General features: G+C 30.5%; 1 protein-coding gene across 1 annotated transcript; it reads right to left on the bottom strand.

The window, feature by feature from the left end:
• Positions 1-252: 252 nt before the first annotated feature.
• OCT59_024436 (uncharacterized protein) lies at positions 253-11,436 on the bottom strand (the record flags this gene model as incomplete). The annotated part of the gene is made up of 12 exons (XM_066135429.1): positions 253-598; positions 705-2,525; positions 2,623-5,482; positions 5,561-5,982; positions 6,056-6,680; positions 6,759-6,864; positions 6,930-6,984; positions 7,053-7,584; positions 7,667-7,823; positions 7,935-9,102; positions 9,184-11,134; positions 11,213-11,436. The coding sequence occupies 12 exons, from the start codon at positions 11,434-11,436 to the stop codon at positions 590-592; spliced, it is 9,930 nt and encodes a 3,309-aa protein (XP_065991452.1). The 3' UTR covers positions 253-589.
• Positions 11,437-11,649: the final 213 nt, after the last annotated feature.

The raw sequence follows: 11,649 nt of genomic DNA, 5'->3' as shown, positions 1-11,649 counted from the left end.
ATTAACGCACGTGCTTCTAAGCTCGGGCCGCCAGGAGTACGTTAAGATTGTACCCCCCCCGTAAGATAAGGACGCCCGAGCACCGACGAGTTGAATATTTTTGATTTCCCATCTCCAATTTTTCACCCTAATGCTCATTTTAATAATAATGAAAGAGAGGAATATGGTGATGAATCTAGATATACACATTTGTATATAATTATTTATGAATAAATTTTTCAGTATTAAATGGTAAATAGTAAACTATAATTTTAATATTTAATACTTTTACCTAAGAATTTTTATTAAAAATGTTCGTGTGATACAAAAAAATTATTAAAATATCTAAATCAATATTAATAAATAAAACTAGGATTAAATCTTGCACCAATTACAATTACAACTGGTTGGAAAATTACGGCAAAACGTTGTCACAACCTTCCAACTCTTTCATAACTATTACGGCACGCAACACTAATATATACTATAAATTTAAAAAATCGAATAACAAGAAAAAGAGTTTCTACATATCAAATTTTTGTCGGCCCTTTCTTGATTTTCTTGAAGCATTCTACTGGCGGTAGGTTCCGTTTGATTTAGATTTGTTAAATCATTGATTCTATTTTTAGCGACATATACATGTTTTTTCATTTAAGTAATTAGAAATTTTTTTTTAGATTAATATTATTTAAATATATAAAAATATATATTATAAATTTTCTTACCTCAATCTTTTTCACTGTGAATTTATAAGCATCATATGTATTAGCTACAAATAAATTTTCTGGAAACAATTCATCAATAAGTTCCTCTGGAACTGTTGAAGGCCAAAAATTTAATGAACCATCTTGTAAATAAATGCTTAATGAATCCGTTTCCTTTTGACTTTCTAAAGTTAAGAATCGTAGCATGAATCGTTTTAAAGCTAAAGCGAATGCCTCTGCTGGTATAACTTTTTTCGTTGTAGTTTGCTGCTTAAAACCTAAAGATTCCATTATTGCCGCCTCCATATCCGTTGAAAGTTTTTCCTGATATTTTTCGTGAATATATTTAATTTTAACATCGGCAACTTGTTCTTCGACGAGCTCATATAAGGACACCAAGTGTTTAAGTCTTAAATCAATATCTAAAATTTTAGAGAATTCTCTATGTTCATACAATGATGATAGTTTCATCCATTGTAAGACAAAATCCTTAATGGGTCTGTCTCCATCTCCAACTGCTGTACGCTTGACGAAACATAGAAGTATTTCCAATGATGACAAAATTTCTGACGAGTTATCTATAGTCGATTTTGAAGCGTATTCTAAACGGGAATTTATAGAAAAACCTAATGGATTCATTTTTTCGATCGGGATTGGCTCTTGGGTTATTTGATTCTTAATATCACTAAGAATTCTTCTCATACATCCTTGAAATAGCTCCATGTGATACGGGAAAGTTTCAAGATATAATTGGGAATCTGGTAGAGTTTCTATATAAACTTTCTCGAAAACTAGAATATTTGCCAATTCCGCTTCAATTTTTGTCAAATCATACACAATATCTTCTCCTCTTGCAATTGCTAAATTTCTTTGACTATATGCAAGAATCTCATCATCCCAAACAAAATTTATAATATTTCCAGAACGAACATGATCAAGACGTAGAGATTGAAAGCAATATCCATTGGGTATAACTGGTTCTGTTTTCGAAATTGCTAGTTCGATATCAAATGTGATTTCATCTAAAAACTTGAGAGATTTACAAGTTCCAGGTGGAATTACTATAACTTCTTGTAAGAACTGGTTTTGCAAGTCAACCAAATAATCTAAAATAGCGCATAAGAAAATTCCTGCATCTTTCGGTTCCACTAAACCAAAAATAACTGGAAGACTATAACCCATGACTGGTTTTTCATTGGGAAGTTCATGACATTGATATCGATTTACGAAAGGTATTACTGTATTCCAACCAAGTTTAAAATCATTAAAAGCGGTATTCAAATTATTGAAAATTTCTTCATTTCTACCATCATTGGATTCCTTTTCTATAAATTGTCTGAAATTCATATCTTTTGCCGTTTGCCTTGTTAATTGATATCCAAGTTTGGCATTCAAAATTTGAACAAATTTTACGATAGGTAAAAGATGTTTGAGTAATTCTATTTGTTTAGAATGTTTGAAAAATACAGAGAGAAATGGATGGTCGTCGTTTCTCCTTGTCAAATCACTCATATAATAAGCACGAAAACTATCGAAATTAATTATTCCAATCGTTCTCCATAAATTTGGTAAATTCTCACTTCGATATTGTTTATCCATAACCAAAGTCTGATTAATTTCACATTCAATTAAGTTACCTTTTTTATTTTTAGTTAGAGCTTCGTCTAATTTCATACGATAATTGGTTGCTGTCTCGTTTATATTTTTAGTTAGTGGTGCAATATAATTATTATGGAACATTGTTTCCCAATTCGTGCGTTCAGCAGATGTATTTATTTGCTGATTCGGCAAAGGTTTTTCCATCATTAAAGAAATTAGTGAATGGAACGCTAACGCCAAATTCTAGTTAAATCATAGATATTTTTTTGGTTAATAATTTTATTCATTTTACTAATTGGACAGGTATAACAACAGAAAAAAAAAAAAATTTTAAACATACCGCATCTGAACAATTAAGAAGTTTCTTGAGAATGTCCCAGTCATTTTGAATATGATCCATACAATATTTTTCAGAATCTAAAGCGACTTTATTATTTTTTTGAAGAAAGGCAAGGGCAGGTTGAGGTGCAGACGCTCCAATAAGAACATGAATAATTAAATGTAGCATACGATACGATGTAGGAGGAAGAGATCTGACGGAATGATACAGATCTTGATTAACTGTTTCTCCAATATACCCTGATTGATCATTTACTGCTATTTGGTGAACCGGACCAGCATCAAGTCTAGTATTCCCAGCTTCTGGTTTATTATAATTCGCTCCACCAATTGTACTTCCACAATTTGGACATTTACCAGTTTGAACAACATTGCCACATTCTCCAACTATATATATACATCCGCATTTGCAGGCATATCTCGTCTTGACTTCAGGAATTGCATTTAACACCATTGATACCACGTCGGACATACACGTTAAAATAAACATATTCTGACAATTTTGTAGATTGTGTAGATACATTGCAAGTTGAGATGAATTCGGTTCAACCAATGCATGGAATGCGAAAATATGTGAGATAACAGATTTTATAAACAAATCGGTATTATTAATCTCTGGATTGACAATTTGAAGTAAAGGTTGCTTATTCGATAAGATATTTGTTGCAATTGTTTTAAATGAATTCGATAAGTTTATTCCGGTAAGTTCTTTAGTCAAGAAATCAGCCGATTGCACTTCTGAATGTCGCCATTCTCTTGAAGCTCTTAAAGCATGAAGACGTACAAATAAGAGTCCCATGAAAGATAATTTTGCTGTTATAGTCATATTCTGCTTTACTCCTTGGATATATGTTTGGAAAGGTGCCTTATTTCCTACACTATAGAAGGCCATAAAGCTGTTTTCTGTTTCATTATATTCGGGCATATTACAATATGGATTAAAAGATAACCGATTTTCATTAATATCTTCCCAGTTGAAAGTCCTAAGCCACGGTAAAAAATTTTTTTGAGCTTCACAAAATCTTTTAATGTCATCAATTGAAAAACCTCTCCGACATAAATCTCTTAAAAAATAAATTTTAAGTGAATGAATCAAAGGATGAGAAAAAGTCAAAATATTATTGATTTGATTAATTATTTCATTATTAAAATTGTTTTCATCTGCTCTGTCAAATACAAGGGGATTATTTTTATCTTTCGGAAGAAAACTATCCCAGAATCGACGAACGAATTCTTTAAGGAATGCAATAGAAACTATTTTTTGTAACGGTGGTCTTCCTTGTTTATATAAAGCTTCAAGAGCCGGTCCAAAAAAAGCCGCGAAATTTTCCAATTTCTCATTCATGAAGAAGCTTTGTTCAATGGTATCACAACATAAAGTAGCCATGTTTGTATCCAAATCTCCTAAACATTTATTAATAAGATTTAACCGAGCAGATTGTCTTACAGCTTCTTCGAAATCTGTAAGTATCGTAAAGAAAATGCCCTCATTTTCTACGTCTTCTTTAATAAATATCCTTTCAATGATTGCACCCATTAATGGAAAAGGTTCATTCGAGAATAATTTTTTATAAAAACTTAGTAGAGTATCTGATTTGATAGGAATCAATGCAAGGCATCTCATGATAAATGTTCTTTTTGGAATTATATTTTTCTCATTTTGTTCTAGTTTATCCAGCTTATCAAATACGGTGTTGATAAATTCTTCGGAAAGAACTTCTTGCTCGTCTAAACTTAATCCAAGTTGAACAATTTCTTTAATGCTATCTAAAGGAATGGTCTTTGCTGCAACTAGATCGTTTACAATACGTAACAATTGAAGATCTGGTAAATTCTTTGCTCTAGTTATTTTATTAACGAGAGATAATACTTTTGTAACATCATGCTGCCATTTATCGATCAAATGAGCATTTTCTGCGACTTCAAAATTTCCACAAATTCGCTGTAACATTAGTTTTGTCACTTCTTTAACTAGATATTTTTCCAAACTTCCTCTAATAATAGCATTTCCTTGAATTTCAATATTTTTAATTATTATGGGAGACATTTGAGCTAATTGTAATAGAGCTAAAACTTCGTTAGCATTCCTCCACCAATATGAGTGAAGGAAAATTGGTTGACGCACTTTATCGGTACCGATGAGTAATCTTAAAATTATTGTTAACATTTTTTTATTCTTTGTCTCTCCATCTTTTGACACAATAACGGTTACAAAATCTTTAAAATATAATTCGGAAGCCCATTCCCATTCAAGAGGTGAATTTTTTAATTGCGGAATCGACGTAAGAAGATTATTTTTAAACTCTTTTAAATGATCTTCAATCACATAATCGTAAAGTTCATTAGTTTCGTCGTCAATTTTGTCATCATCCCTTTGTAATATCAATATTTCTTCTTCATAATGTCTTTTAAAACTATCAATTTGTTTCATATAATAAAATGAAAAAGGAAATTCAAGATCGAGTAAACTTTCCGCCGGCATATTATATCCATCAGGTTTTGGATTTGGTATATCATCAATTTTGACAATTTTGTTATCCATAAAAATTTGTTCCCAAAATTTAAGTAATTTCTCATAGTTTCCTTTTTTTGACTTTGTTTGATCAGAAACATAGAAAAATGTTTTTATCGCCGATAATCTTTCTAAAGCGTATAAAATCCGCGCTATCGGTTCTCTAAAAAGTGTTCTAACGTGAGCTTGTAATGCTGCAGAAAATGAAGGGTATGGATATAAATTTTGTTTATTTGATGCTATCTTATATTGCCAGTCACTTGTAGAATTCTCTTCAACCCATACAAGGACTCTTTTTTTCAAACATTCAATAAAATTTGGATGTTTTAGAATTTTTTCGTTTAATGTCCTAAAAAATAATTTAATGCAAAAAAATTCTTAATAAATATAATTATTAAATATCATACAAATAAATAATATCGCTTACTTTATATAATTGATTGACTCGTCGTTCGATGGATATTTCATACACGATAAACACCATAAGAGTTCTTGTTGTAAAATTTTTTCGAATGGATAAGTTGAATTAACAATACGAGTTAACGATTCATCTAGGAGACCTGATGTAGGAACGTCACTTCCTGATAATGTTTCAATAGTCATTTGTTTCCAACCGCACATGAAATTAAAAGATGTAAAAGTGGATTCTTGATCTCGATGAATATGAAGAATGATACATGCATGTTTCGTAGGCATTTCCCGTTCCATTTGATCTCTCTTTGATATATATTCATTTCGAAATTGTTCAATAATGAATTTGGCTAGTTTAATACATCCAGTATTAACGGTAGTTAAATCACATTGAAGAATTAACATTTGATCGGTTGATTCTGACCAGAAGTGTTTTACCTATAAATATGGAGTTATAATAAGTTACCTAAGAAAGCATGTATTAACTTATTAAATCATTGCTTTAACTTACCCGATTTGAAAGTTGAGCTTCAGTTTTGAAAATCGACAATTTATCTACTTGACAACTTGCAAGTTCTTGTAAGCAAGACTTAACATCCGTATTGATATTAGAAAATGTATTTATAATCACTAAATGTCCATTAGGATCCGATAACGTATCTTCTTGATTAGCAAAATAATCATAAAGACTATTGTGATGCTGTTTGCGGAAATAAACCTGTTTCCATCGATCAACTTCATCTTTTTCTAAAGCTGATTGTTCGGCTCTTACAACTCCGTCAGAAGATGCTGTTGCGATTAAACATTCCTTGCATTTTTCTAAAATTTCATCATTATCTGCTTCTGGATTATTCTTTGTGATGTCAATAATTAGACTTTGTAAGGTTTCATCTTTATCAAATCCAATGAATAGATTCTTCTGGGTGAATTTATTACGTAATTGAGTAACTCCAATCAGAGTCGACATTTTTCTTGTCCAATCACCTATATTTTCAACAAGTAATTTTTGTTTATTATTAAGAGTGTCATTAATTGACATTTTTTGCTTTTCAAACCGATTAAGAAGTGGAGGATCAGCTGAAGCCACATTTTTCTCATCCATGACAAGAATACATTTAAAATTCGGCGAAACGTAACTAAAATTCATTATTATTTAAAATACTTTAAAATAAAATAAAAAATATATATACGATAAATTTAATAGATTTACTTACAGCATAGGATTAGAATATGCTCCAAGTGCAACCCTCGTAAAGTATTTGACATTTTCTTTACTTCCCACAACGATATGATTTTGATTCCATAAATCATAAAGACTCCCTATTAAATTATAAAAAATTATTTAATGTAATTATTATACTTAAGATAACAAATAAAAGAATTACCATAAATTATTTCCAAATCTGTTAGAATCAATGGTCTGCCTGCTTCAACGCACATCTAAAATTATAAAATTATGTTTATATATAATATAAGTAAAAGAAAGAATATTTCTCATAAATTATTACCATGATTCTCTTCAAAACACTGTAATAATAATCATCCCGATCATCGGGAAATTGGGATCCTAAAATCACAACAGGATCCAAGTCTCTCATTCTTAACTGATAAGTTAATAAATTTATAATTGAATCACTTTTACCGATAACCATTAAATGACGCGCATCAGAATCATCTAAATTTGAAGCGATTAATTGTTCAATTGGAATTTGTTTATATAACCACGGCTTATGATTATTAAACATTTTTAGAACATTCCCAAAATACTTTTCACATAATTTAACGTGGTTTTCTGTCCCTCCAAAATTACGGGCTAATTCCATTTGAATATTCTCTGGAGTCATTTCACATAATGAAAGTCGCTTAACCAACGCATAATAATCACGAAGACCGTGGAAATTAGGCAAAGATTGTCCATGTTTTTCGTAATTCAAGTATGCTTCAGCTAAAGGTCTTAAAGCCCCTCTTTGACATCTAACAACTCTTTTATTTAATAAACGTTCAGCTGTATCAACTAAATCATCCAAATCAAATTGTGGTCTGCAAAAAACGTAAGAAAATATAAGTGTACATACTACATAGTGAAATTGTAAATTATACAACAATTGTTACTTAAATGTACCTCTGAACAAGTAGTGCACGACTACTTTTACTGTTATCTAAGCGCCAATTAGATATTCCTATCACTGAAACAGTTGGCCCTGTAGCTGGATAACTTGGTTCAAGTAAGGAATGAAGCACATTTAATGGATTGTAAGGACTTGTTTCAGCTAAACCAACTATAGAATGACACATGAGAAAAGAAAATTATGACAAACAGAAAATATTATAAATAATAAATAATGTCGAAAAACTTAGTAATAGTGTATATTAAATATAAATGAAACTACCTTCATCAAGTAAAACAACACTAATAACAGGAAATTGACTGGAAGTTGTTTCCTGAAACCTATTCGCTTTATCAAAAACTTTGATAATACCATCAGAAGTTGAAAATGAAGAACCTTGATGTGGAATTAAATTAATCTGTGGTAATTCCCTAAAATATTTATCATATGAATCGGCTCCACGTAAATTCAAGCTTATAAGATGAATTGCTAAAGATTTTGAAGAGCCTGGTGCTCCTATAAGGAACAGAGGAATTTTTGTCAAAATGCATACGATCGTAACTAAAACATTTTCTAATAAAGCTTCATTATATGCTGTATTAGGTGGACATTGCATCCTCTTAATATAATCTTCTTGTTCTTCACGAATAATTTTAACAAACATATTTTCCTCTACATATGCTTTGTGGTCCTGCAATATTCGTTCCATTTCATAACGATATTGTCTACGTAAATCTTGTTCATATAACCGAGAATGATAACAAAGACTAAGTGCCAGGACATAAGATCTAATCAATATGGTTGGATTTCCAGGCGGTGGATATACATGTCCATTTCTATAAGCAGGACGATTCTGAAGAGATTTATAAAAGAATATCACCAATTTCATAGCTCGCTTGACATCACGTAGACTCACACTATATGGTTCTTCAACTTTTCGAATAAAATTTTGAGAAGCAAATAAAAGTTCCACAAATACGGGAAGTGCTAAATTTTTCAGTTCTTTTTCTACCATAATTTGAATATATCTACGTTCATCTTTTGATTTTAAAATACCATAGTCCCAAACATAATCTAAAATTTGATCAGGAAGTGGTTTTACTTGATAAACAAGATTACTTCGTTCTTCAAATTTTTTAACCCTATTTGTTAAACCAGCTTCACTTTGGGATTTTGTACGAAGGCGGTATGGATTGCAAGCGGAGAATAAACGAATATTTGGATGTATTAATTTTCCATTAAACATTTGATAAGATATTAAATCAGCAAGTAGACCTATATAATTGCAAGTATTGATCCCATCAAAGAATAACCAAATCTCGCCTTTTTCTGCTTTCTTTTGAGAATCATCCATAAACATCATAATAGTTTTTTCATCAATTCCAGCATGAAGGTTAAGAGACTGGAATTGAACTTCAACCATCAAAGCCAAGTAGGCAATCAAACTTGTCTATAAAAGATATAAAATTCAAGTAAAATATTTAAAAAAAAGTGATAATGAAAATAAATAACAACGAAATATAATAATCACCTTGCCACAGCCTGCTTCACCACAAATTATAACTGGAATATTCGCGCGTGCTCTTAAAAGAATTAAGGCCATTTTTATTAGATTATCACCAGATAAAGCGTATTCAGGAAGATTTAATTTTTCTGTCGAACTTTGCGCTAAATACTCTAACTTCACAAGAAGTGCATCCGTAGACATCGAATTATAATCATCTAACTCCCATTTTGTTCTATTTCCAATAACTTGACTTTTTAATAAAGTCTTAACATTTTCGTGAACTTTAGTTCTGTCACGATATAAGGCAGATATTGTATTGGGAGTTTGAGAATTGAAGAATACTATAGGTTGATCTGAGTCGTCCCATTGAACAATTGTACCAAGACGAGCGTTTTCATCTTCAGTATTTGTAGATTCCAATTGTGCCTCTCTTGTTTTAATAGATCTAGTTGCAAAATCTTTTGAACCATCCATTAAGGTTTTTAATATAAGTTTTCTGATATTAGTTTCTTTTACCATTAATTTCAAATTATCTACTGTAAAGAATTGACTTGATGAAAATCGAACCAATTGATCTGCTAGAACATTAACAAATATTTCAACAAATCTAAATGAGGAAATGTCTTTGTTGTTTTCGTTAAAAAAATATTTCTCGATAAGATTTTGACAACGTTCCACGGGTAACGGTTCTTTAATTGCATTATCGGTCCGAAAAAGGATTTCTTTTGCATCTATCTCATCAAGATCTAATAAATTCAAATAATTACAAGTAATCTGAATTGGACTAGTAATATCTTGAGAGATTTTCAAACTTTTAATATCCCAAGTTAAATGTTTGGACAATAAATATCCTGCCATAGGAAGAGAATTAAGTAAATACTGTTCAGTAGTTGAAGCTATTTCGACAAATATATATATAGGTGTTTCCGAAGGAGGTAGGCAAGCTACATCAACATTAGTAGAGGCTATACCCAAAGTTAATAATTCAAATAAAAACATATTGACGTCTTCGGGGTAGTTAGATGATACTATATTGATATGTAAACTTTCTACCGGTTGGAGTTTACATTCTTTAAATTGACGTACAAGTCTGCCAAATTCCATATCATCACTTATTAAAAAGCTACGTGGGAATCTCTTTTTATTGAAACTATCCTCTTTAATCCATTCAGTTTTGCCTTGTCCCGATAAGTCGGAAGAAACACGAATAACATTCTGACACAATTCCCTATAAACTTCCCTCATAGCTTCATTGTTTAATCCATCAGTCACGACGACATCTGAAGAAAATTGATCTAAAATGTGATGATGAATTCCATTTTCTCTGTAACAAATAAGCGCTAGAAGAAAATCTTTTTGATCTCTCATTGATCTAATTTGATTAACTAAATCATATTGTAATTCAAAGTCTAATAATTCTAAATTTGCAATACAAAATAAGTGATTTTCATATCCATTTTTTGATGCAAAGAAACTCCTTTTTATGAAGATAGTTAATTCCTCCATCGTAGTTGAAGTAGTACATATTAAGAGTTGCCACGGTTCCGGATAATTTCCATTATTGACATATAATGACATAATAATGTTTGGAACTCTTGTTTTGTCAGCACAAGCAGCAATAAATAATTTACCCTTTTTAACAATATTCAGCGTTGTGCGTTGTCCGGAAACCTCAGCAGCTTTAAGTCCGCCGCGTGATTGTTTTGGAATACTTTTAAAAATTTTTTCTAATTCATTTCCAATCTCGCATAGAATCTTGCGATAATCTTTAGATCCACGTGAAATTCCTTGAATATCCTTACGAGATGGTAATTTAGCTTTGTTGTTCACAAATCTAACCAATGTTTTACATTCTTCTTCATTTTCTTTATCTGGTTTTTCCGATGTGAAATAATCATGGAATGCCAAAATATGACGAGCAGGGAAGAACGTTAAATAATAACACTGTTCTTGTGCGTGATCAACTATAGTTTGCCTAGAATTGGTAGAAACGTAGTTCGTTAAAAATCTTTCTTGCGAAAAATAAATAAGGGGAGTATAAATAATTACTTACCAGTTTTTGAGCTCATTCTTTAAGAATTTTAAATAATCTTTCATTTTATCTGTTCCTATTAATTCATTTTCGAACTTTCTGTAATCAAAATGTCCCAATTGCATTAACACGGATACTACTTTGATTATTTCTTGCGCGATATCTTCTTGACCAGTAAATTCATCCAAAATATTTTTTTTTGAAATTTCGACCTGAATATCGCCGATATTGTTATCATGATCCATATTAAATGAATTAATTCGTTTAAAAATCGGTAATAAAGAAGAAAATAAAATAAAATAAAATTTTAATTTCAGTCATAGGCAAGAAAAAAGAAAAAATTTTCAAATAATTGATAATTTTTTTTTTTTTGAAATAGAAAAGAAAATGAAAAATCGACAATTGCTTTTTATTATACTGATTGAATTTTTTTAAGAAATAATGGTTATCCATTTTAT

This window comes from Rhizophagus irregularis, chromosome 4, assembly GCF_026210795.1.
Source record: "Rhizophagus irregularis chromosome 4, complete sequence".
Lineage (NCBI taxonomy): Eukaryota > Fungi > Glomeromycota > Glomeromycetes > Glomerales > Glomeraceae > Rhizophagus > Rhizophagus irregularis.
The sequence above is the reverse complement of the archived record's forward strand: the minus strand, read 5'-3'. Positions and strand labels throughout refer to the sequence as shown.